Source organism: Chrysochloris asiatica, unplaced genomic scaffold, assembly GCF_000296735.1.
Source record: "Chrysochloris asiatica unplaced genomic scaffold, ChrAsi1.0 scaffold00174, whole genome shotgun sequence".
Classification (NCBI taxonomy): Eukaryota; Metazoa; Chordata; class Mammalia; order Afrosoricida; family Chrysochloridae; genus Chrysochloris; species Chrysochloris asiatica.
In genome coordinates this window covers 5,291,244-5,315,082 of record NW_006408692.1, presented here as the reverse complement: position 1 = coordinate 5,315,082, position 23,839 = coordinate 5,291,244, and the positions used below count along the sequence as shown (strand labels likewise).

The following is a 23,839-nucleotide window of genomic DNA, read 5'->3' as shown; positions in this document are numbered from 1 at the left end:
CAGTCTCCACAACAAAGTAGTGAGATGTACATATGGTGATGATTTAATTATATTTTAATGGGGAGTCTGACTCCATTTTTTGATGTTTCACTGCTGATAGCTTTTCTTTCTTTCTTTTTTTTTTACCAAGACCTGAGTGATAGTTTACATGGGAGAACATCGACTTTACTCTGTTTCATTGCAATGATTACAATCTCCCCTGTGCATCACCATTCAACAGTATTTGCTTCCATTCCTGTTTTGTTTTGTTTAATTTTGTTTTGTTTTGATTTAGGGGGGATGTACAAAGAAACACTCAGGAATATATAATAATTTAAACAACCAAAGGGCATATTCTGCAAGCCTGCCTCCTGGCCACCAGCACTCAGTCCCTCTCTTCCATGAGTCTACAGTCCTCTGCTGCTCCCTCTCTCCATGTCCCCATCTCTGCCTCCATCTTTAGTGTCACTGCTTCTCTGGATAAGGTCCTCATAACACATAACACAAAGGTGTTCCCTCCTTTTGACATTACTGTGGGATTCAAGCCACACGAGCCCCTACCCATGCACTATGGGAGCACTCGCTAGAACCCACCCCCTAACTACAAGAAAAACCAGATAAGTCTCATTTCCTTGCTTTCTCAAGCCATTTGCTTGGCTTCTTGAGAGGGATGCCCTGCTAGCCCAGAGACCTGTTATGAAAGTTAGAACATTTTTTATGTCCTCTTGATGTGTGTGGTATCCTCAATCTTGATACCTGATATAAACTTTGGATGAGGGTTCTATCTGTTTGGTTACGAATCGGGCTGCGAGCCTTAAGGTCAGCAGTTTGAAATTACCAACTGTTCCGCAGCAGAAAGATGAGGCTTTCTGCTCCCGTAAAGATTTTCAGTCTCGAAAACCCTGTACAAGGTCACTATGATTCAGAACCCACTCCACGGCACATAACCACCACCACCATAAGACATATAATAACAATGGTTAATGATAATAGGAAGTCAAGGAGCATAAGTGGGTAATTGGGACAATTGTGGGTGAATAATGGTTTGAACGTGCACCTGCTGCCCTCATTTCTCTATTTCAACCACCAGCTTCTCTTGAGATGAGCACCTGCTGCTGCAGGAGGAAAGTGTTTCTAGAAGGTGCTGGGTATGAGCAGAGAGAGCAAAGGTGGGATTTCCATCCTTACTGAACATGAGAGTTAGGCTGTTCTGGGACAACCATTAGAGATAATGACATGAAGAGAGGTAAAAACTTGGTCAGCCTGTGAGCCCCAGAGAAGGGCAGCACTATGGCTGCATTCAGCCAGTTTCTGAGAAGCTTTAAGACCTGTGAAGAGATGGGCTGAGTCTTTTCTATTCCTAAAGCTAGAGAATTCCGGCTTTTGTAGTTTTTCCTGGTGCAGCAACAGGAAACTGAATTTTGGCTGGCATACAACAGCCTACTGACACTGACATAACTAGTTATTCTTAACACCATTTGCAGCATCGCTACTATTGAACTTAATCCAACAGTTGGACCTGTACCCCAATATGTAGACAAACTGAAAGAATGAGCCAAAGAAGACCCAACAGGCAGAGAGAGGAAAAAGCAATAGAACCTCTATAACAGATGGCAATTAGTGAAATGAAGCTGTCTAAAACCAGATGACAACTTGAATTTTAAAACAAGATCATTTATAGAGATATAAACATAAAACAAAATAAATTTTCTAAAACTAACAAAACATAATTTTTGACTTTACAAGTTGTCAGATGAATTTCATAAGATGGCCAATGTTGAGATGTGAATTAATACTCTGAAAGAAAAAGTAAAAATATTTCAAGTCATACATAAGATATGTTTGTTGCTAGGTACCATCGAGTCGGCACCAACTCAGAGAGACCCCTATGCACAACAGAACGAAACTATGCCTGGCCGTGCGCCAACCTCATAATCATTGCAACACTTGAGTCCATTACTGCTGCCACTGTGCCAACCCATCTAGTTGAGGGTATTCATCTTTTTCTTAAATACCCACTTTACCAAACATGATATCCTTCTCCATGGACTGGTCCCTCCTGATAATATGTCTGAAGTATGAGAGAAAAGTTTGGCCATCCTGGTTTCCATAGAGCATTCTGACTGTAATTCTTCAAACATAGATTTGTTTGTTCTTTTGGAAGTCCACGTACGTTTCATATTCTTCTCCAACATCATAACTCAAATGTGTCAATTCATCTACAGACTTCCTTATTCACTATTCAACTTTCACATGCATATGAGGTTATTGAAAATACAATGGCTTGGGTCAGGCACACTTTAGTTCTCAAACTGACATCTTTGATTTCCAACTCTTTAAGAGGTCTTGTCCAGCAGATTTGCCTAATGCAATACATCATTTGATTTCTTGACTGCTGCTTCTGTGTGCTGGTGGTTGATCGAAGAACAATGAAGTCTTTGACAACTTCAGTCTTTTCTCTATTTATATGGATGTTGTTTATTGATCCAGTGAAGAGGATTTTTGTTTTCTTTACATTGAGATGAAACTCATATTGAAGGGCATGGTCTTTGATCTTCATCAGTAAGTATTTCAAAGTCTCTTCACTTTCAGCAAGCAAGGTTGACTATATCACAACTTGTTTATGAGTCTTCCTCCTATCCTGATGCCATGTTCTTCTTAATATAATCCAGTTTCTCGGATTATGTGCTCAGCATACAGACTGAACAAATATGGTTAAAGAATACAGCTTTGGCACACACCTTTCCCAATTTTAGACCATTCATTGATCCCTTGTTCTGTTTGAACAACTGCCTCTTGGTCTATGTACAGGTTCCTCATGAGCACAATCAAGTGTTCTGGAATACTCTTTCTCTGCAATGTTGTTCATCACTTTTCATGATCCATACAATTGAAAGTCTTTGTGCAATCAATAAAAAACAGGTAAGCATCCTTTTGGTATTTTCTGCTTTCACCCAAGATCCATCTGACATCAGCAATGATATCCCTTTTTTCACGTCCTCTTCTGAATCTGACTTGAACCTCTGGCAGTTCTCTGTCAGTCTACATTTGCAGCCTTTTTTGTTTGTTTGTTTGTATTATCTTTAGCAAAAATGTATTTATATGCATGGCACACAGCCACCACCATATTAATGATATTGCCCAATAAGTTCTCCATTCAGTTGGGTCAACTCATGGTGGAATGAGCACAAATACGGATCTCTTCCAGTTGGTTGGCCAGGTAGCTGTCTTCCAAATTTCTTGGCATAGCTGAATGAGCGCCACCAGTGCTGCATAAGTTTGTTGAAAGATTTCAATTTGTATTCCACTAATTCCCAGAGCCTTGTTCTTTTCTAATGCCTTCAATGCACCTTGGACTTCTTCCTTCAGTATCATTGGCTCTTGATCATCTGCTACCTCCTGAAATGGTGGCACATTGGCCATTTCTTTTTGTTACGTGGCTCCTTGTATTCTTTCTATCCTCTTTTGATGCTTTCTGCATCATTCAGTATTTTGTTTTTAGAATCATTCAATATTTCAAGTTGAGGCTTGATTTTTTTATTCAATTCCCTCAGTTTGAGAAATGCAGAGCATGCACTTCCCTTTTGGTTTTTTAACTCCAGGTCCTTGCACATTTCATTATAATATTTGACTTTGTCTTCTCTAGCTGCCTTTTGAAAATTTCAATTCAGCTCTCTCAACTCATTTCTTCCACTTGCTTTTGCATCTCTACACTGGAGAGCTAGATTCAGAGTCTCTTCTGACATCCATTTTCTTTCTTGTTTTCTTAATGGCCTTTTACTTTCTTCTTTTATGATACTCTTGATGTCAACCCACAACTGTTGTGGACTTTGGTCTTTATTGTCTAAATGCATCAAATATGTTCTTGAGATGATCTCTGAATTCAGGTGGGATATGTTTCAGGTCATATTTTGGCTTTTGTGGACTTATTTTAATTTTCTTCGGCTTCAATGTGAACTTATATATGAACAATTGATGGTCTGTTTCACAGTCTGCCCCTGGCCTTGTTTTGGCTGATGATATGGAGCTTTTCCACTGTCTCTTTCAATTTGATTGCTGTGTATTCCATCAGGTGAGGTCCATGATTATAGTTGTCTTTATATTGCTTTAAAAAGGCATTTGCAATGAAGAAGTCATTTGCCAAATTGGTGTTGGGAAATTCCATCATGCGATCTCCAGTATAATTTCTATCCCCAAGGCCATATTTCCAACTACTGATATTCCTCTTTGTTTCCAATCTTTGCATTCTAATTGCCAGTAATTATCAATACATCTTGATTGCATGTTTGATCAATTTCAGACTGAAGAAGTTGGTAGAATTCTTCATCATCACTGGCTTTAATGGTTGGTGCATAAGTTTGAATAATAGTGGTATTCACTGGTCTTTCATAGGCATATGGATATTATCCCATCACAGATAGCATTGTACTTCAAGACAGATCTTGATATGTTCTTTTTGATGAGCAATGCGATGCCATTCCTCCTCAATTTGTCATTCCCAGCATAATTAAACCATGTGATTGTCATATTCCAACTGATCTATGCCAGTCATTTCAGCTCATTAATGCCTAGGATATCGATGTTTATGTATTCCGTTTCATTTTTGACAGTTTCTAATTTTCTTAGATTCATATTTCGTACATTCAATGTTCTGATTACTAATGGATGTTTACAGCTGTATCTCTTCATTTTGAGTTGTACCCCATAGCATGAACATCCCAAAGACTTTGCTCCATTCATGTCATCACAGTCAACACTACTTTGAGGCAGCAGCCCTCGCCAATCACATTTTGAGTGCCTTCCAACCTGGGAGGTTCATGTTCCAGCATTATATCTGAAAATATTCTTGTGGACTTGTTTAATTTTCTCCAGCTTTAACCTGAGCATGCATATGAGCAATTGATGATCTATTCCACAGTCTGCCCCTGATTTTTTTTGGCTGATGATATTAAGCTTTTCCACCATCTTTTACACAGATGTAGTCAATTTGACTAACTTGTATTCCATACGGTGAAATATATGTGCATAGTCATCTTTTATGTTATTTTAAAAAGGCATTTGCAATGAAGAAAACATTGGTCTTGCAAAATTCTGTCATGAGATCTCCAACATCATTTCTATCACCAAGGCCATTATTTCTAACTACTGATCCTTCCTTTTGTTTCCAACCTTTGCATTCCAATCACCAATAATTATCAATACACCTTGATTGCATATTTGATCTATTTCAGTCTGAAAAAATTGGTAGAATTCTTCAATTTCATCATCATTGGCTTTAGTGGTTGTTGTGTGAATCTGAATAACAATGATATGTACTAGTCCTTCATGTAGATGTATGGATGTTATCCTATCACAGACAGCATTGCACTTCAAGACAGATCTTGAAATGTTCATTTTGATGATGAATACAAAGGCATTCCTCCTCAATCTGTCATTCCCGGTGTAGTACATCATGGGATTATCAGATTCAAAATGGCCATGACCAGTCCATGTCAGATCATTAATGCCTAGGGTGTTGATGTTTATGTTTTCCATTTAATTTCTGACAAGTCGCAATTTTCCTGAATTCAGATTTCATACATTCCATGTCTCAATTATTAATGGCTGTTTACAGCCATTTCTCCTCATTTTGAATTGTGCCCATCAGCTAATGGAGGCCCCCGAGGCATTACTCCATTCTTGTCTTCACGGTTAACTGTACTTTGAGGATGCAGCTCTTCCCCAGTCATATTCTGAATGCCTACCAACCTGAGGAGCTCATATTCTGGGACTATATCTGACAATATTCTGCTGCACTTCATCATGTTTCAATATTCAATGTTCTGATGCTATCTAACAGTGCTCCACTGTGATTCATTAGATTTTCTTGACTAAATATTCTGAAGTAGTATGTTGATCCTTCTTTTTAATCTGTCTTCATCTCATCTGGAAGCTCAGCTGAAACCTGTCCACCATGAGTGACCCTGTGGTATTTAGAATATCCATAACATAGCTTCCAGAATCACAGCAACCTGAAAGTCATCACAATAGGACAAACTGACAAATGAGTGCTTGCTTGATACTTTGAGCAAGTGTAAATTGCTACAATTTGATTTAATGAACCTTTGCTATGGATGCAGTTGCTCAAAATTCCAATAGAAATAGAAGGATTCTTCATATCAAGGATCAAGCTTGTTTTCTCTGTGCACTGGGTTGAAATGGGTACGCAGTTTATTCAGTCGCTATCAAAAAATGGGTGCTGTGGGTTAATGCACCATACTGCAAAGCCATTTGAACTGCAAGGTCAGTGGTTCAAGCTCACCAGATGCTAGTCAGAAACCCTATACAGGGTCACTATGGGTTGGAACTGACTCGACAGCACTTAATAACAACATAAAGGCACAACATAGCTGGATTACAAACTTTAATGAGTATTCTTAATTTCAGAATGAAGGGGGTAAGGTAGACTCCCCACTTAATAGTTTTTCTCTTTTCCAAATGGATCTGGTGAAATGGGACAGGATTTATTCAATTGTGAGAAACGGTTATCAGAATTAATTGTGATTGTCATAACTGTAATCGTAGAAGATGTGTAACTAAAAGGGGGGACGAGTTACACTTTAATTTCAGGAACAGAGGATCTCAGAACCATCAAGAAGAAAGCGCATGAATGGAATGTGAGATTCTACCTAGAAGAGTGGTGACAGCAGAGATGGTGGCAGAGGTGATGGCATGGAGAGCTAGGCCCATGTGAGAAAGACTGTGTCTGTGGGCAAGAGACTGGCTTGCATATTGTGTCTTTTAGACATTTAAATGAATATATGTTTTTTGTTTTGTAATAAATAAATGGCATGAATTTAAAAAAAAAAAAAAAAAGATGAAGAAGATGTCTGGCTCCCAGGATGAATACCTCTTCAAAAGGCTCACCCTCAAGCATGACTAAGTGGGCTTCAGAGCGCAGTAAGCTATGAGAGACCTTCAGCCTTCCCTTGTAGTCCTCAGGTCTTCTGCCTGAACCTCACCCTCCAACCACAGAGGCAGAATCGCCACCATCCTGAAGCCCCTCTTCTCCCAAGCTGTGGACCAAATGAAAACAATAAAACTTCCTTTATAAGAAAAAAAAAAAAAGAAAGACTCTTGTCTGGTTGAAAGTCCAGAAATAAACCCATGCATTTTTGGTTGTCTTAAGCTGGGTTTTCTAGAAAAGCAGAACCAATAAACATATATTTGTTTACAGAGAGAAGTTTATTATCAAGGAAATGGCTTACAATTGTAGAGTCCCAGTTCTCCAGAGGAATAAAATAAGATTTAAATAAATAGAAATTATAAAGGAAAAGATAAGAGATTAAAAACTTACAAATAATAATGTTGTTGTTGTTAGGTGCCGTCAAGTCGGTTCCTACTTATAGCGACACTATATACGACAGAATGAAACACTATCTGGTTCTACGCCATCCTCACAATTGGTTACATTTGAGCCCACTGCTGATGCAACTGTGCCAATCCATCTCATTGGAGGTCTTCCCCTTTTTCACTGACCCTCCACTTTATCAAACATGATTGTTTTTCTCCAGGGACTGGTCCTTCCTGATAATATGTCTAAAGTATGAGAGACAATGTCTCGTCATCTTGGCTTCTAAGGAGCATTCTGGCTGTACTTCTTCCAACACAGATCTGTTTGTTCTTCTGGAAGTCCATGGCACTTTTAATAATATATTCTTCTCCAACACTATAACTCAAATGCATCAATTTTCTACTGCGTTCCTTATTTATTGGCCAAATTTCACATTCATATGAGGCTTTTGGGAAAATACCACGGCTTGGGTCAGGTGCACCTTAGTCCTCAAACTGACATCTTTGCTCTGAAACACTTCAAAGAGATCTTGTGCAGCAGATTTGCCTAATGCAATACATGGTTCAAATTCTTGACTGCTGCTTCCACGAGTGTTGATAGTGGATCTAAGTAAAATGAAATATTTGACAAATAGTAACACTGTTTAGATTTTGCTTCCTTTGGGTTGGGCACTGTTTCAAGGATTTACTCTACTGAATCTCAGAAACCAAATGAGGTAGGTCCTATAATGATCTCCATTTTAGAGATGAGAAAACTGAAGCACAAAGAAGTCACATGCTTAAGATTTAAACCTAGAAAGGGTGACTCCAGAGTGGCTAGGTGATAGCTAAGCAAGAAGAAAATTTCCCTGAGCTGATAAACAATGTCTGCAAATTGAAGGGACCCACTGAGTCCTAAGCAGAGAAAGAAAAGACGCACACCCAGATATATGCTTGTAAAATTCCTGAGCTCCAGGGATAATGGGGAAATTTTTGTGAGTATTCAGAGAGAAAGAGCAAATTTCTTGTCAAAAGTAAAAGAATCAGACTGGCATAACAATTCTCATTTACAACATTCAAAGTAAGAAATGATAGAATAACATCTATGGAATCTATCTATGGTCACACTGTACAATTCTAATACTCAGCTGAGACAGCATATCACTCAACTGTCACAGAGCAAAAATGGTATTTGCAGAGAACACAGATTCAGAGAAAATAGCAGCCCATTTTTCTCAGGTACCCCATCTGAGAAAAACACTAAAAAAAAAGTGGGATAGTGGGGGACTCAATCAATAACCCATGAAGCAAAACAAAGATTGAAAGACAGGAAAGATATAAAAGACGAGGAAGTGATGAGCAGCAGCCCGTGCTTCCTAATAGGTTAATAGTAATAGGAAAGTCAGAATACCTGAGGCTGGATCATTAAAATGTAGAATTTCTTTAAAAAGAAAAGCAGTATTCCAAAGGAAAAAACAAACAAACAACAAAGTCTTATAACAAAAATACTAAAATCTAGGCGGTAAAGAAAGTGGCAAAGAATGGCAAAATAAATTCTAGATATCTATTTTAGAAAGTGAGATGTACGGAAACAAAATTTATCAAAAGATTTTATCATCTTGGTGAAAGAACCTAAAAGATCAGCCAAAAACATACTGGGGAGAGGAATCTGTTGGGTTTGAGGAAGGAAAGGAAAAACATGATAACAAAATACCAAAACAATTGTCTTTGGTTGCTTCTGGTTTATGGTGACCCAGTGTGGCAGAGTAGAACTATGATCTAGAGGGTTTGCAGGGCTCTGACCTTTTGTAAAGAGAGAGCCACACCACAGGCCATTTAAGGCTTGCCTGGGCGGTTTGACACTCCACTTCCAGCTACTTGTTCAGTGCTTAACCATTTGCAAAACCCGGGTCCTCCCTCAAAAATAAGGCAAACCAAACCAAACCTACTGTGGCTGAGTCAATTCGGACTCAGAACAACCCTACAGAACAGAGTAGAACTGCCCCGTGGGTTTTAAAGATTTATGACTGTAAATCTTTATGGAAGTAGACCGTGGGGCAACTGATGGATTCAAACCACCAACCCTTCTGTTAGCAACCCAACGTTTAACCCACTGTGCCACCAGAGTTCCTTCCAAAACTGTAATGGTGCTGTTGTTAGTGTTGTTACGTTGGTTCTGACTCATAGTGACCCTGTATAGGGTTTCTGAGGAGTAGATGGTGAGTTTGAGCTACGGACCTTTCGGTGCTTATTCTGTAACACCACACCAGGACTATGTTGTTGTTGTTTCTGTTAAATGCAGTAGACTCGGTTCTGACCCTCAGTGACCCTGTATCTCTAGGGTTTCCAAGTAGTTACTAGTGGTTTGAACCACTGACCTCATTAGCAGTCCAGTGCTTACCCTGCAGCATCATACCAGGACTCCATTATTGTTGTGTTAAGTGCTCCACTATAGAGCTTATGGAGTCCTGGTGTGGTGCTATGGGTTAATGTGCTGGACTTCAAAGTCATTTTGAACCAACAGGTCGGTTCAAGCTCACCAACCACTCCTCGGAAACCCTATACAGGGTCACTGTGGGTCGGAACTGACTCAACAGCACTCAACAACATAGAGTTTATAAATTAATACTTTCAAAATGTGATCAATAATAGCTTAATCAAACCAACAAAGATAAACAAACTAAAATAAGTAACGTTAAGTGTCATAAAGTCGGTTTTAACTCATAACAACCCTGTGTAGGGATTCTGAGGAGTGGCTGATAGGTTTAAACCACCCACCTTGCAGTTAGCACCCTAGTGCTTATCCTACAGCACCACACCAGGGCTCCATGAAGTAAATAATAAACATACACAACAACAAAAGAAACACTCAATTTTGACTTAAAGTGATCCTATGTTGGATATCTGAGATTTTAGGAGAGCAGATAGTTTCATTGTTCTCCAGTGGAGCTACTGGTGGTTTTGAACCACTGACCTTGGAGTTTTCAGTTTAGTTCTTATCCACTGGGGCTTCTTCATAAACATGGAAGAAATAATAGGAGTCATTACCACCACTTACTGCCATGAAGCTGATGCCCACTCAAAGTGACCCGACAGAACAGAGTAGAACTGCTTCATACGGTTTTTAAGGCTATAAATAGCTATAGAAGCAGGCAGCTTAAGCCTTCTCCTGGAGAGGATGCTTAACCCCACATGACATCAGGGATTCATAATAATAAAAATAGCACCTACCATTTATTGTCTGATTGCCATATAATTTATCTCATTTGATTATTCCAAATATATAAAGTAATTAGCTCTCCCCTCATTTTTCAGATATGGATTTGGAATCGAAGAGCTGAAATAATTTCTGTTGTGAAGTACCATTAAGCCAATTCCAACTCAGGGAATCTTAAAGTGTTCCCAAGGAGCCGACCTTGCAGTTAGTAGTCAGTCCAGTGCTTATCCTAAGGCACCATACCAGGACCCCAAATCATTTCTAAGATCAAATAAATAAGTGGTAACAAAGGAGCTCAAGCCGAAGTTCTCCAGACTCCAAATCCTAATTATACTGGCACGCTGTACACTCTCCACAGAGTCCTGGTGTGGTGCTGTGGGTTAATGTGCTGGAATACAAAGTCTGTTTGAACTGCAAGATTGGAGGTTCAAGCTCACCAGTTGCTCCTCAGAAACCCTATATAGGGTCACTATGGGTCAGAACTGACTCTATGGTATTTAATAACAACCAAGGTCCCACACTGCTGGTCTTCTTTTCATAACACAAATTCAGTTTCTTCACATAATTTTTAAAGGATCTAATATTTACTGATCACATGCTATGTGCCAGAAATTGTGCTAGTTGCTTAACTTTCATTGTTACTGTTAAATGCAACCGAGTAGATTCTGACTCATAGTGACCCTGTATAGGGTTTCCAAGTTGCAGCTGGTAAACGAACAGCCAACTTTGTGGCTCAAATCGATCTTGTGGTCCAGTGCATTAACCCACAGCGCCACACCAGGACTCCTAATTTTCATTAAATCATCTTAATCTTCATATGAAGAAAATCTGAAAATAGAATACACTAAAAATGATTTCTTGATTTTTTCTTATTACAAAAATTATATGCATTATTGTGGAAACTTAAAGAGAGATAAATAAAAAAGAAGCAAATGAACATCATCCATGATCACATTCACCAAAGGGAACCTCTGTGAACATTTAAACATTAATCCTTCTTGTCTTTGTTTTCCAATGGTATCATTATGTATAGCTATTTTATAAATTGTTCCAATATAGCACGAGCATCTTTCTACTGTATAAAAACTATTATGCAATATCATTTCTAGTGGTTGCATAGTATTTCATTGGATGAATGAAGTTGGACTGTAACATTGCGGATTAATTGGTTGGTTCTGATTTAGGTACTGTACTAAGTATCTGGGATATTAAGTGGACAAATAAAATCTTACCTTTAGAATTCTATATTTATAGATTTCAGACAAGTAAGCTGTTCTTAACACAAGTCATGTGGTGAGTATTATAAGAGTAGTCATTTAGAAGGGGCACCCTGCTTTTTTCCCCAAATCCATTTCTCTGGCACTTGAATCTAATCCTGAATAATGAACTGGGAAATAAAGTCCAGGGCACAAAAGTGGGAACAGGGTAAGATGGGTCCAGGGACCAGTGACTTATTGAAAAAGCTAGTTATACAAAGTTGAAGTAAATAAAGTAAAAATCAGGAAATTAAAAAATAAACCATTCTATATTGTTAAATAAGGAGCTCTAATAGTATAGTGGTTATGACTGGGCTGCTAGTCTTAAGGTCAGAAGTTTGAAACTACCAGCTGTTCTGCAGGAAGAAGATGAGGCTTTCTGCTCTCATAAAGATTTATAGCTTTGGAAACTATACATAGGGTCGCTATGAATTGGAACCGACTCCATGGCCTACAACCAACCAATTGAAATTCGGAAACAGTATCATACCATAATTTTTCTTTAAGAGCAGCAGTCCAAGAGTCACTATTGTCTATGTTTTATTTACTTGTTTATCCTGGTGTGGCGCTGTGTGTTAATATGCTGGACTGCAAAGTCTGTTTGAATTGCAAGGTCGGCAGTTCAAGCTCACCAGCCGCTCCTCGGAAACCCTCGCTATGAGTCTGAACCGACTTGATGGCACTTAACAACTACAATGACTTCTAAGAAAAGGGACTAGGTCTGTTTTGTTGTTGTTGTTGTTATGTGCCATTGAGTAGGATCTGATGCATAGCAACCCTATATAGGGTTTCCAAGAAGGGCTGGTGAATTTGAACCACCGACCTCACGGTTCAAAATGACCTTGCAGTTGAGTACTTATCCTATAAATCTGCTTTAATTGCCAGAAAATTCCTTGGGTCTCATGCAGAGTCTGGCACATTGTAGGAGATCCAAAACTATTCGGTGAATAAATAAAGTTTGGGCATTATGAATATTGTTTCATTTAAATGCACTGCCTGAAAATAACTTCATTGTTTTCATTTTTGACTCTGGTATAACATATGTTTAAATCACCTTACCAATTCTCATTTTAATTTTGGCTAATAACATGACATGAGGAAGATAGATATTTTTCAAAGGTTGAATTGGATTTGCATATTCAGTGCTTGATACTGGAAATCCAATTGTTTCTCCAAAAGTTAGCATCTACAAAAAAAAAAAAAAATTAAAGCATTGTTATGAGCAATAAATGATGTCGTCTGTAACAAAGAGAGGAGACTGGAGGAGTAAGTTTTTGAGTCTGCATGAAAGCATTCTCACCTGCTCAATAACAATGTTGTGAGCCTGAGCCAACAAACTGAAATGATCTGTTTCTGAAGAAGAGGTTTCCCTGAGTGTTTCCGCTTTTGTTAAGTCATCCAGCAAAAGAAAGCTTCTAGCCAGTGTTAAAGAAGATCGAGGAGAAAGAAACTGATTTCCTTCAAGCAGATGGATTATATTCTGTTAAAAAAAGAATAGGATTCCTTTTGATAGTATACTTTCGAACTTACTGAAAGAAGAGCTGGCCATGTTGATTGGTGCAGACTCATTGCCCTGTTGAGAAATTTACAATCCCCTCCTTTTGTTCTACTTTCAATCCTCCCCTAAGTATAAATGTAAACCAGGTTTCCCCTTCATACTTGAAGATTTGTGATGATATCTGCCTTCAAATGTTTTTCTTGTAGGCCAAGGATTACAGCTTGCATTAAGAATTCAGCCTGTAGCTCCCCGTCACCTGCATTCTGTGCCTCCACACACACTTCACTGATGAGGCTCCCACAGTCTGTCATATCGTTCTCTAAAATAAACAAATGAGGTTATTTAAATTGTGTTGAGGAAGTAAGAATTTACAATAGCCCCAGTTTCATCACAGGAATGTGAGTAAAGTACAGAGCAGGAGGGTGTGAGGACTGAAATCAAAGAGACTCAACATGGAACACTGAAAAGATATGTGTGGGGGCGGGGTGAAGTACTTTAGGATTTTCCAATGCTGGAAAAGTAATATAATGAGATAACATAAAATAATTTAATTCTGGGAGCCGGACAAGATAAGTGGACAGATGAGTATACAAACAAATACTGTAATTGTCCATTACTGTAAGAGCTAACGAACATTTACATGTGTGTGCCAGGATTTGTTCAAAGACTTTATACAGTTTAACCCCCTTAATTATGACAACAACCTATAGGATAAGCACAAGGTCGGTTTGGATTGCAAGGTCAGTGGTTCAAACTCACCAGCCTCTCCTCAGAAACCCCACAGGGCCACTCTCAGCACTTCACAACAGTAGTGAGGGAGGTACAAGTAGTTTGACACCCAATATGCAGAGGAGGGCACTGAGGCACTATGGGTACACAGGAAGGAAGGGCAGCCCAGAGCTTGAACTCATGGGCAGTTGCTCTGGACTCTCTCTGCCCTCAGCCCCTACACTATGTAGCATGCTGAGATGATGAGAAGACCCGAGATTCTGAAATCTCCTTGCCTGTGTTGTATACATTGGTAACATATACGTCCTGTTCAGTGACTGCTCTTATTTAAATACACTGATTTTTTTTTTTTTTTTTTAATTCTGGAAAAGATCAGCCTAAGAAGTTAAGAAGTGCTAATGTTATAATAAAATGTATCCAGATAAAACCCTTTAAATAAAATTTATGTTTCTGAAAACACTCATTAAGAAAATAGGCCATTTGTACCTTTTATGATTCCGATGCCATTAACCTGAGCAACAAATGCGGTCACCAATGCTAAACGACACCTCAACCACAGGTGGATGTTGAAATATTCTCGGGAATTTAGAGAAATAGGATCTAAAAACTCATTAACATCTTTATTTTCAGTGGTCTAGAACAAAATTAAAATAATGGTTACATTCCCATTTAATAATGGCAAAGTTCTAGCCTAATAAAGAACACTAAGTATAAATTAAGAGATGTATTTAGTATCATTTTATAGTATTCAATTTTTAATTTTAGAACTTACTTTAGAACATTCTATAAAACATTTAAAATACACAAATCAAACATGAATAAATAAATCTCCCACAATCTCCTATCAGCACTTTGGTATATTACGTTTCAGTCTTCTTTCTTTTTCTGTGCGTACACGTTGTTGAAATAAGAGACTTATGTCTGAAGTTTTCATTTCAAATGATGCACTGGCATTTTACATATTAACCAAGTTCTTATAAACATTATTTTAAGGACTGAAAATGAGTAAATGATATTTGCTGAGTGGTTATTGTGTGCCAGGCACTGTACTATATGCTTTGTGACCATTATCTCATTTAATATTCCAACAAGCCAAAGAGGGGCTATAATTATTTCCATTTTACAAACTGGAGTTTTGAAATCTAAAAAGTTTAACTATCTGATTGTCAAAAATTCTATTTTGGTATAGGTGATATTCTAACTTGTGTCTTTGGAATTAAAGCCCACGGTCTTAACCTACTGTCTTACAGTGCTCATGCCCCATCCAAATGCTACATGATCATTAATTTTGTTGTTGTTAAGTGTCACTGAGTTGGTTCTGACCCATAATGACTCTGTATAGGGTTTTCAAGGAGCAGCTGGTGAGCATGACCTGCCAACCTTGTGGTTCAAAGCGACTCTGCAGTCCAGCGCATTAACGCACAGCACCACAACCTCCTTGCTGCATGCTGCAAGGCTAACAATTCAAAACCATCAGCATCTCCAAGGGAGAAAGATGGGGCTGTTTGTTTCCATGCAGATTTACAGTCTGAAAAACTCTATATAGAATCACTATGGGTCAGAATTGACTTGAAGGCAGTGAGTTTGATTTGTTGGTTATTACACATTAAGAGGGACTCCTGATGTGGCGCTGTAGGATCAGCACTGAATTGAAAACCACAAAGTCAGCAGTTCAAAGTCACCAGTTGCTCCTTGGAACCCCTATACAGTGTCACTCTGAGTTAGAACCGATTGGATGGCACTTAGCAACAACACATTAAGAGGAGTCCTGGTGTGGCACTGTAGGATAAGCACTGTACTGCTAATGGCAAGGTTGGTGGTTCAACCCCACCAACTGCTACTTGGAAACCTATACAGGGTTCATACTAGTTGGAACCTACTGAATGGCACTTTACAATAACAACACATTAAAAACCTTGGTGGCACTGTGGGTTAGACATTGGGCTACTAACTGCACACAACTGCCACCAACACCATATGGTGGGTTAATGTGTTGGATTGCAAAGTTTGTTTGGAGTGCAACATCGGCAGTTCAAGTTCACTAGTTGCTCCTCAGAAACCCTATACAGGATCACTATGAGTTGTAACTGACTCAAAGGCACTTAACAACAACAATAACAACAACAATATGGCCTGCTGGCCAGATGCTCCCCACCCTGGCTACATAGGGTCCATCCAAGTTGGAATTGACTCACTGGCCATGGGCTTGCTTTTCTTTTAAGTATTTCAACATACAAAGGAAAAGTGAATGTCCAGGGACAAGTTCAAAGGGAGTTTTTTCCAGGTAGAATCAATATTAGACAGTTCAATTGGAAGAAACTGTAAAATCTTTTCAATCAATCCCCATTTGTTCTAGGAATTTCCTGCAAGGCATCTCTGACAGTTTCTCCTCTCTCAACTAATCAGCCAGCAACACATTCTATAAAAGAAAAGCTATTTATGCTGGGCCTTGAAGGAGACTAGGATGAGGATGCTGTTGTTTCATTAGCCTTGAGTCAATTCCCACAGCAGGAGGAGGCTGGGCCAGCTAATCCTGGGAACAGAGTGAGCACCGAATACAGGTTAGGAGACAGGACCGTGATTAGTGTAAGAGGACAGACTGAGTACTGACGTAGTCTGGTATTTTAGATATGCAATACCGAAAAAAATATCCCTCAATATATCTCTCAGGCTTACATTTCCTGTTACTCGTGAAATGCCAAAGTTAGGGTTTCTCAACCTTAGCACTATTGGGCCAGTAATTTTTTATTGTAGGCATTGTCTGTACATCATAGGATATTTAGCAGCATCCCTGGCCTTTATTCACTGGATGCCTGTAAAACATCTAGTGTGACAACAAAAACTGTCTCCCTACAAAGAACAATTGCTTTCAAGTCAACTCCAATTCATGGTACTCCCAGAGGAGAATGGTGCTCCATAACGTTTTCAATAGCTGCTTTTTCAGAAGTAGATCACCAGGTTTTATTTCAAGGTAATTCTAGATGGACCCAAACTATCAACCTTTCAACTAGCATATAAGTGCTTTAACCATTTGCACCACCCAAGGGACACCAACATGTCTTCAGACATTGCCAAGTGTTTCTGGACAGGGACAATCACCCCAGTTGAGAACCATTGCTCTCTGTCCATTTTTAGAATTAGATTGGTTTTTTTTTAGTATTTTAATTGCTTTTAGTATATAAAAGAACTGGGTCTCTATGAACAATTCATTTTGCTAATTTGTAATCATTTAAGGAATTGCTGATTTTATTAGTAAAGCCTAAAATAATGAGCAAGGATTCTGTGTGATGAATCTTTGTCTTTTAACGCTATAAAACCCTGTACTGTTAAATAACTTTGCCTTATCCAAGTTCAATGAAATGCCAAGGAATCCATGGCATCAGTTGTCAAATGGTCTTGAGAACTTAAGTGTGGAAGAAACTATTTATCAGGAATCCAAGCAGGAAAGAGCACAGGTGTCATACTGTCAATGCTGAAGTAATGATTCAAAAGTGACACGAGGAGCAAATTTTGTGAAACAATTTTATTTGCTGGTGGAATCAGCATGAGATTCCTAGGATAATCCCTGGATGAGATATCCATAAACTCACAGATGAGCCTGTCTAATCGGTTCCAATTCATAGTGACCCTATGTAGGGTTTCTGAGGAGCAGCTGGTGGGCTTGAACTACCAACCTTGTGGCTAGCAATTCAGTGCATATCCTACAGCAACACACCAGGATTCCTTAGATGAGATTACAAAATACAAAAAAAAGAAAGAACTTGCCCAATTTATATCAGTTAACAAAGAGTGGAAATGGACTTGAGTAGAGATCTTGACATTGAGTCTTTTTGTTTGTTTTCCTTACTTCACACTTTGTTTCATCCAAATAATTAGACAATTTCCCAGTGTGCCAACAGTCCTTATATAATAAGTATTGTCAACATAAACACTGAATTCATACATACCAAAGTTCCTGAAGGAATAGAATTTTCTGTGTCATCAGGTAGCAACTTCTTAAAAATTTTTGAATCCTGAAGAAGTTTAAGTGTGGAAAATACAATTGCAGCACTAAAAAAGAGGATGTATTTAATATGCTACTAATGCTATAAATATGACATTTGTATGTCATTTCCTAAATCTCTTCCTTGAAAATAACTGCTTATAAATTACTCTACAACTAATTTATCTAATTCCCCATTAAAGGTCAGCACATAGTACAGAGGCTGGAACAGCATAGGATCACATTAGATTTTTTTTTTTTTTTTTATGAAAACAAGTAAATAAAAGAATGAATGAATTTTTGAAACAATAAACATGATTGCTATTGATAATTCTTAATAAAAAATGAGCACCTAGGTATTTTATATATATCATAAGCTGGTTGCCCAGGAATTTTTGTTGTTGTTGTTGTTCTTTAACATTGTATTGTAGTTTGGGTAAAAGCTTACAGACCAAATTGTTGTTGTCAGGTGCCATCGAGTCGGAACTGACTCATAGCGACCCCATGCACATCAGAACGAAACAATGTCCAATCCTGGGCCAACCTCACTACCGCTGCTACACTTGAGTCCATCAGTGATGCCACCTGGCTGATCCATCTCATTGGGGGTCGTCCTCTCTTTTTCTGACCCTCCATCTTACCCAGCATGACATCCTTCTCCAGCGACTGTTCCCTCCTGACAATATGTCCAAAGTATGAGAGACAAAGCTTAGCCATCTTGGCCTCTAAGGAGCACTCTGGCTGCACTTCTTCCAAAACAGATCTATTGGTTCTTTGGCAGCCCATGGCACTTTCAGTATTCTCCTCTAACACCACAACTCAAAGGCATCAATTCTTCTATGATCTTCCTTAGTCACTGTCCAGCTTTCGCATCCATATGAAGTTATTGAAAATACCATGGCTTGGGTCAGGCACACCTTAGTCCTCAAGCTGACATCTCTGCTCTTCAATACTTTAAAAAGTTCCTGTGCAGCAGATTTGCCTAATGCAATACATCGTCTGATCTCTTGACTGCTGCTTCCATGAATGCTGACAGTTGATCCAAGAAGAATGAAGTCCTTGACAACTTCAATCTTTTCTCCATTGATAAGAATGTTGTTTATTGGTCCAGTGGTGAGGATTTTTGTTTTCTTGACATTGAGATGTAATCCATACCGAAGGCTGCGCTCTTTGATCTTCATCAGTAAATGTTTCAAGTCCTCTTCACTTTCAGCAAGCAAGGTTGTATCATCGGCATATCGCAGGTTGTTAGTGAGTCTTCCTCCAATCCTGACACCACATTTTTCTTCATAGAACCCAGCTTCTTGTATTAATTGCTCAGCATACAGGTTGAATAAGTATGGTGAAAGAACACAACCTTGTCGCACACCTTTCTTAATTTTAAAACATTCAGTGTTCCCATGCTCTGTTTGAACAACTGCTTCTTGGTCTAGGTACAGATTTCTCAGAAGCACAATTAAGTGTTTGGAATACTCATACTTCTCAATGTTGTCCCTAGCTTGTCATGATCTACACAATCGAAAGCCTTCGCGTAGTCAATAAAGCATAGGTAAACATCCTTCTGGTATTCTCTGCTTTCAGCCAAGATTCATCATACATCAGCAATGATGTCTCTCATTCCACGGCCTCTTCTGAATCCAGCTTGAACCTCTGGAAGTTTTCTGTCAATGTATGAAAGAGTCTCTGGGCAAATTATTGAATGATGCAGAATGCATCAAGAAAAGATGGAAGGAATACACAGAGTCATTGTACCAAAAGCAAATGGTTAATGTTCAATCATTTCAAGAGGTACCATATGAACAAGAGCCAATGATACTCAGGGAGGAAGTCCAAAGTGCATTGAAAGAACTGGCAAAGAACAAGGCACCAGGAATTGATGGAATAAAAATTGAAACCTTTCAAGAAAGTGAGGCGGCACAAGAGGCACTCACTCATCTCTGTCAAGAAATTTGGAAGACAATTATCTGGCCGACTGATTGGAAAAGATCAATATTTGTGCCCATTCCAAAGAGAGGTGACCCAACAGAATGTGGAAATCATCAGACAATCTCTTTGATATCTCAAGTGAATAAAGTTTTGCTAAAGATAATACAGAAACAGCTACAGACCAAATTAGTTTTCCATTAAATAATACATTGTGTGTTCTGTTTCATGACATTGACTACAATCCTCACCATATAACAACAGCACTCATCCCACTTCCTCTCTGTGCTTACTGATCCACCTAGCCTTTCCTGTTACTTCCTGTCTTCTGATCTTTGCTGTTGTTGTTGCTGTTAAGTGCTGTTGAGTTGGTTCCCGTCCATAGCGACCCTGTATAGGGTTTCTGAGGAGTGTCTGGTGAGCTTGAAACCTTGCGGTTCAAACTGACATTGCCGTCCAGCACATTAACCCACAGTGCCACATCAGAACTCCATCCATGGACAAATGCTGCCATTTGTTCTCAGATGGTTAATTGTTTCTTGGTGTTATTGTTTGCCTTATATTCCTCATACGCAAAGGTATTTGACTGCATGGATCATGACAAACTACGGATAACATTTCGAAGAATGGGTATTTCAAAACATTTAATTGTGTTCATGAGGAACAAGTACATAGACCCAAAGGCAATCCTTCTAACAGAATGAAATGGTTTAAAATCAGGAATGGTGTGTGCCAGGATTGCATCCTTTCAATCTGTATGCTGAGTAAATAATCTGAGAATCTGCATCATATGAAAAACATCAGGACTAGAGGAAGACTTGTTAACTGTGATATGCAAGTTGGAAGAGACATCATACTTAGTAAAGCTCTGACCCATAGTGACCCTTCAAAGGGTTTCCAAGGAGCAGCTGATGAGTTTCAACTATTGACCTTGTGTTTCAAACCGACTTTGCAGTCCAGCGCATTAACTTACAATGTCCTATCAGGACTCCAGTAAAGTAGAGGGCCAGCAAAACTGAATAAGACACCCAATGAGAAGGACCGACACGGTAGCAACAATACTATCTAGTCTGTGTATTAACAAAGTGTTCAAGAGCAAAGATGTCAGTGTGAAGATTAAGGTGTCTGACTGAAGCCATGGTATTTTCAATAACCTCATATGCATGTGAACGTTGGACCGTGAATAAGGAAGACCATAGAAGAATTGATGTATTTGAATTATGGTGTTGAAGGAGAATATTAAAAGTACCATGGAATGCCAAAAGAGCAAACCAATCTGTGTTAGAGGAAGTACTGCCAGAATGCTCCTTGGAAGCCAGGATGGCCAGACTTTGTCTCTTATACTTCAGACATATTATCAGGAGGGACCAGTCCCTGGAAAAGGTTATCATATTTGTGAAAGTTGAGAGTTGGAGAAAAAGAGGAAGACCCCTCAAAAGATGGATTAGCACAATGGCAGCAGCAATGGACTCTGGTTTAGCAATGATTGTGAGGTTGGTTCAGGGCTGGGCAGAGTTTCATTCTATTGTGCATAGGGTCACAATGAGTCTGTGCTGAATCAATGTCACCTAACAACATCAACAGCAATTTGTGTATGTGTGTACAATAGAAGTAGAAAGTTCAAATCTTATTTCTTCCCTGTATTAGCTCTATGAACTTAGAAAACCTGATTAATTTTCTCATTCACAAAGCAGAGATGATTTAATAATAATGCAAGCCTCATAATTTGGGATTGCTGTAAAGATTAAATGAGATATTTATTCTTTCCTGTATTCAAAAATGTATACTGGACACCTAACTCTGGGCTAGGAACCAATCTAGTAGCTTTTATAATAGCAGTGAACAAGACAGATAAACTCCTCTGCTTCCATGAAGGTGACTAGTGAGAATCGGGATGGCTTAGCCAACAGGAACACTTAGAAAATAAATTGTGGTGCTATAGGATCAAGTACTGGACTGCAAGGTCAGTTTGAGTTGCAATGTCAGCAGCTCAAACCCACCAGTTGCTCCTCAGAATTTCTATACAGGGTCATTATGAATCAAAACTGACTCAACGCACTTAATAATAACAACAACCCATGGTAAGCATTACCTTATTAGTGTATTGAGTTCGTGGGGAAAGGGCTAACCAGACTTTTTCTAGATTTGTAGGAAGAATCTCAACATTTAAACAATTAACTGAATTTATTTTAAATTTTCAAAGTTTTATGGTGTCACTAAAGTGGTTTTAAATACTTGTAGAATATTTTCTATGATACTGCTTGTGATTATCTTACCTTTGTGGTTTTCATTGAAAATAAAGCTTAACAAAACAGCATGATATCAACAATAACAACAACAAAAATCCTTCATTAAACTGAGTTAGCACGTATGTTGTTAAGTGCTGTTGATTTGGTCCCAACACATAGTGACCCTATAATAAGATTTCTAAGGAAGAGCTGGTGGATTTGAACCACTGTCCTTGTGGCTGACATTCTAATGTTTATCCTACAGCACCAAACCAGGACTCCACATTTATAGATTGAAATTTCCCTCTATGTAACCCTCTCCCACACCTTCCTACTCTGGACTACACGTATGTTTTTAAGACACCTTGTTCACTGAATGGCTTCAGAGATGGATGTGATATAGTTCCTTCAGCATGCTGGAAGAAGAAGATGAACCCACTCAGTTCTGAAAGCTAAATTCTGATGTCAAGAGAAATGAGGTATGAAGTTTGGAAGTTTAGAAGTCTTTCTAATCTGAAAATTAAATGAAGAAAACATAAGAAATACTAGTCTTCCCTAATCCACCTGATACTGCTTAGTTGCACAAGGGAAAATTCCTAGTTTCTCCATTATCCTAGGGAGACAGAAAACAGAGGAGGATTATTCACTATAAACCATCTAAAATCCCAAAGGCAGGAAGTTTCATCTTGATATAAAATTAACAGCTCAAATGTTTTCTCATTTGGTAGACAATAAATTAAACATAAAAGAGAGGAAAAGGCATTCTTACTTTAAAAAATGAAAAAGACAGAATGCTGAAAAAGAGAAGCACACCAAAATGTAGAAATACAGTTCGAATAACTTTGATCCCATTTGTTTCTTATTAACATTTATGACAAAAGCGGTCAGTTTGTTCTCATAAAATCCATGCAGCTCACTCTACCTGTCACCCTAGGGAATGTGCCTTTCAATTTCCTTGACACATAATTTTATTAGAAGTATCATGAAATGTCAAGCTAACCATCATTTAGAAAAGGGACTGTCCAACACTCTCAGCAGTGCCCAAACAGAAGCTTGTGGGGGGTAAAGTTCACATAAGAAAAAATTCATTCATCTTGACAGTAGCTTCCCCCAAATGAAAACTCGACTCCAAAAAGGCAATAACATCAAAGTTTTTTAGGTTTTGTCCCAAGGGCCAGGTTCACATATGTAAAATAAGAATGAGTCTGATATATTCCCACATTATATGCACATATCTATCTGGTCTGCAAATTAATTATTATGACAGTTCTTACTGGGGCCATTTTATATTTTTTTGTTTCTCATTTCCTACTTACTTTATTTTTTTAAAAATTCATAATTGCTATACCGAAAGGATGTACAGAGCTGAGGAAAGAATGAAGGTAAATGGCAAGAAATATTTTCCTGGGCTGCTGTGGATCTCTAGGGCAGAACTCACTCGGAGCTCTGTAAGTACTGAAGAAAGTATCTAGTAAAACTTTTTTCTCTCTTCAAATTTCAGTGGAGAAAATAGCATATTATTAATATGCAATCTGTTCTGTTGTCAATCAACTACTATGCTATTATTGTTGTTAGGTGACATCAAGTCACATTTGAGTCATAGCAGCCACATGTACAACAGAATGAAACACTGCCCAGTCTTGCATCACCCTAATAATCATTGTGATGTTTGAACCCATTGCTGAAGCTACTGTGTCAATCTATCTCTTTGAGTGT

At 38.5% G+C, this 23,839-nt stretch overlaps 1 protein-coding gene across 1 annotated transcript in view; it reads right to left on the bottom strand.

The window, feature by feature from the left end:
• LOC102815127 (chromosome unknown open reading frame, human C12orf63) overlaps window positions 1-23,839 on the bottom strand; it is a 193,956-nt gene that overhangs the window by 43,017 nt on the left and 127,100 nt on the right. Inside the window, exons 17-21 of the mRNA XM_006871817.1 lie at window positions 17,938-18,040; window positions 14,477-14,624; window positions 13,423-13,580; window positions 13,064-13,243; window positions 12,823-12,949 (exon numbers count right to left, since the gene is read on the bottom strand). Of these exons, the coding sequence (XP_006871879.1) occupies window positions 12,823-12,949; window positions 13,064-13,243; window positions 13,423-13,580; window positions 14,477-14,624; window positions 17,938-18,040 (716 nt within the window). The remainder of the gene's footprint in view (window positions 1-12,822; window positions 12,950-13,063; window positions 13,244-13,422; window positions 13,581-14,476; window positions 14,625-17,937; window positions 18,041-23,839) is intronic.